The sequence below is a fragment of the Mesitornis unicolor genome, unplaced genomic scaffold (genome assembly GCF_000695765.1).
Source record: "Mesitornis unicolor isolate BGI_N332 unplaced genomic scaffold, ASM69576v1 scaffold39934, whole genome shotgun sequence".
NCBI lineage: Eukaryota > Metazoa > Chordata > Aves > Mesitornithiformes > Mesitornithidae > Mesitornis > Mesitornis unicolor.
The window spans coordinates 1,342-4,702 of NW_010182817.1; the positions used below are offsets into that span (position 1 = coordinate 1,342).

The 3,361-nt window shown below is 40.7% G+C and overlaps 1 protein-coding gene across 1 annotated transcript in view; it reads right to left on the minus strand.

The window, feature by feature from the left end:
- Positions 1-277: 277 nt before the first annotated feature.
- The window catches only part of LOC104540173 (cAMP-responsive element modulator-like), a gene marked incomplete at its 3' end in the record, with an annotated part of 17,699 nt that continues 14,615 nt past the window's right edge, over positions 278-3,361 (minus strand). Inside the window, exon 6 of the mRNA XM_010183909.1 lies at positions 278-466. Within this exon, the coding sequence (XP_010182211.1) occupies positions 278-466 (189 nt within the window). The remainder of the gene's footprint in view (positions 467-3,361) is intronic.

The window sequence follows — 3,361 nt, forward strand, 5'->3', positions numbered from 1 at the left end:
ACCTTTACTGCACTTAAAAATATCTCTCAAAGCGTAGGCAAGAGAACTCAAAGCAGAAAGTGATTTTATACCGTTATTTCCTCTTCATAGCTTTTTAAATCAAAAGCAGTAGCTGCTTTACTGAGCAGAGAAACTGAGTCTCCTCCTAAGCCTTTAATCTTGTTATGTATAAATATTTTATTTAATAGTGCAATAACATCAACACAAAATAAAAAACCTTTTAAGAAAAATTATTTTATATGAAAAAAATAAAATGCAGTAGACTAATGAAACATACCTTGAACAACAACTTGGCTTCCAGGAAAAAAATACTGTTGTGTGCCATCAGGTGATTGTCCGGCGTATTGCACAATGGTAGCACCTGGCTGAGAAGTTCCTGAATTTGTTATTGACAACGTCTGTAGTCCATGAACACCATCAGATGCTGGGTTAGAAATCTGGATTGCACCACCTTGAGTTAGAGTAACTAAACATAAAAGGAAAAGAAAACTTAGGCAATAGAAAGAGATATAACACTTGTTAAAAAGCACATCTCCCTTTTTAAAATTGTCTTTTTAAAAGCATCATCTGGTAGGACTCCTGGTCCTCTCCTTGCTTAAAGATCAATTGCACAATAAAACAAATAATGTCAATACTTATTTCTACAAATAAAAAGCCTGTTGTGTAGTACATGCCATGTGTATAACAGATAAAAAGCAGTGTTCCACAGGTTTAATATCTATGCTTCCAGAAATATTAACTCTCCTAAAATAGTTTTAATACAGGGAAAAAATAGTAGCTTATAGCCACAGTGAATCATCGCTGTTTTAAAAGCTAATGTAAAAAAAGTTATTTTAAAGAAAACAATAACCAGCTATGTTTATTGACTCCCATAAAACAAAAAACTAGAACACCTAGACAAAAGAAAAGCAAGTCTTCTGACACTCAAAATCCTTCCCTAGTGTGAAATAAGGGCAAGCCCAACAACAGTTTTCCAAGTTGTACAAAGCTGTAGAGTCCAATACTTATGTAGAAAGAGTAACAGAACAAAGAGAGGGGGGTTGCCCCCATGTAATCAACAATACGAGAAATACTAATATACTTTCCCTATTAAAAGATCATGTTGTGCTGCTCACCATAATTAACTATTTAGACAAAAATCAAACTCTCTAGAGAGGTTATTCATTGTATATTCCTTTTGAAATTAGGATTATCTTTCTTAAGAGCAGAACACTATCATAGAATCATAGCATGGTTTGGGTTGGAAGGGACCTTAAAGATCATCTAGATCCAATCCTCCTGCCATGGGCACAGACATCTTTCACCAGACCAGGTTGCCCTGTCCAACCTGGCCTTGAACACTTCCAGGGAGGAGGCATCCACAGCTTCCCTGGGCAACCTGTGCCAGTGTATCACTGCCCTCACAGTAAAGATTTTCTTCCCAATATCTAGTCTAAATCTATCCTCTTAAAAATTCCTGATAAAGAGTCCCTCTCAATCTTTCCTGTAGGCCCCCTTTAAGTACTGGGTGGCCACTACAAGGTCTTGCCAGAGCCTTCTCTTCTCTTGGCTGAACAACTCCAGTTTCCTCAGCCTGTCTTTATAGGGGAGGTACTTCAGCCCCCAATGATCTTTGTGGCCCTCCTGTGGACTTGCTCCAACAGATCCATGTCTTTCCTGTGCTGAGGACTCCAGAGTTGGACACAGTACTCCAGGTGGAGTCTCACAAGAGCTGAGCAGAGAGGCACAATCACGTCTCTCAACTTGCTGGCCACACTTTTGATGCAGTCAAGGATGCAATTGGCTTTCTGGGCTGCTAGTGCACATTGCTGGCTCATACTCAGTTTTTAATCCACCAATACTGCAAAGTCCTTCTCCACAGGGCTGCTCACACAACCCAGCCTCTCTCCACGTTTACGATTGCCTAAGTACAGGATCTTGTTGAACTTTATAAGGTTTGCATGGGCCTACTTCTCTAGTATGTCAAGGTCCTTCTGGATGGCACCCCTTCTCTCTAGAGTATCAACCACACCACTCAGCTTGGTGTCATCCACAAACTGCCTGAGGGTGCACCAAATCCCATTATCCATGTCCCTGGCAAAGATGTTAAATAATACCGGTCTCAATCCAGACCCCTGAGGGACACCACTCGTCATTGGTCTCCATATGGATATCGAGCCGTTGACCACAACTCTTTGAGTGCAACCGTCCAGCCAATTCCTTATCCACCGAGTGATCCACTCATCAAATCCATGTCTCTTGTGTTAATTAAAATACTCCTGGAACTTTTAGATGAGAACTCAGTTCCCAAGAAGTAACAAACTTCTTTGTCCTCCAAAAGACAGCTAAACTACAATCACTGTCATTGTATTTAAAGTTATCTAAGATGGTACAAAAGTCACATATAAGTACAGATTCAGGGTTGCCAACTCCTCTGATTTCACTGTCAGATTCACAGTATTTGATTACATTCTTGAAGGTTCAGCTCTGGTTATCCAAGTATGTAATTTGTTAGACACCCATGTGAGTTTTGGAGATAGCTGATTTAAAATGTTCTGTCTTGACAATATTAGGTTATGTTGAAAGGACATCACCAGAATAATAACACTTTAAAGTGCACTGAAATACTGACAGTTGACAGGTAAACTGTTATTAGTAACTCAGACAACAGTAACCATCTACTAGAAGCTAACTGAGAGTGTAGTAGAGTTATCTACCAAAAACGGCCAAATCCCAGCTGCTAAATTAGCTTCTTTTTGCAGACAACAGGGAATTCCTCTCATGCTGAATGAAACACTGAGCCCTATCTGCAATACTGGAACAGGGTTCAGCATGGACCTCCAGTCCTACCCTCAGAATGGGGAACATGTAATGTAGGAACTAGCTGGGTGCTGCACACAGGCTCCATAATGTCTGTGTGGTGGGGGGGATGAAATTACCAAGATGTTGTTTTGGTCTGGCCTCCAAAGCAGAAAGTGCCCCATTTTGGGGCGCTGTAGAAGAGAGAAGCAAGAACAATTAATCACTGTCTCCTCTATTCTTTGTGAGATCCAGAACAAGAACAGGTTCCCAGCAGCACATGAGCCTCCCAAATTTGTCACCTCTACCTCACAGAGAAGTAATACATAGCCGAATTCTGCCTCTCGCAGAGTTAGCACCAAAAATAGTATTTGTGCACCATCACAGTACCATACCACATACAAACCAGTCCGTTTGGGTTCCTGAGCAGTAAAACATCAGCACATAATCATACAAAGTTGAGCCTGGGTAAACAATTATGTCACAGCTGCACTGCAATTACTAATTCAGATCACAATCCAGTACTTTCTAAACAAGAGTGAATTAACTCCAGTAACTCCCCCCTTACAGGCCCGATTCCTGC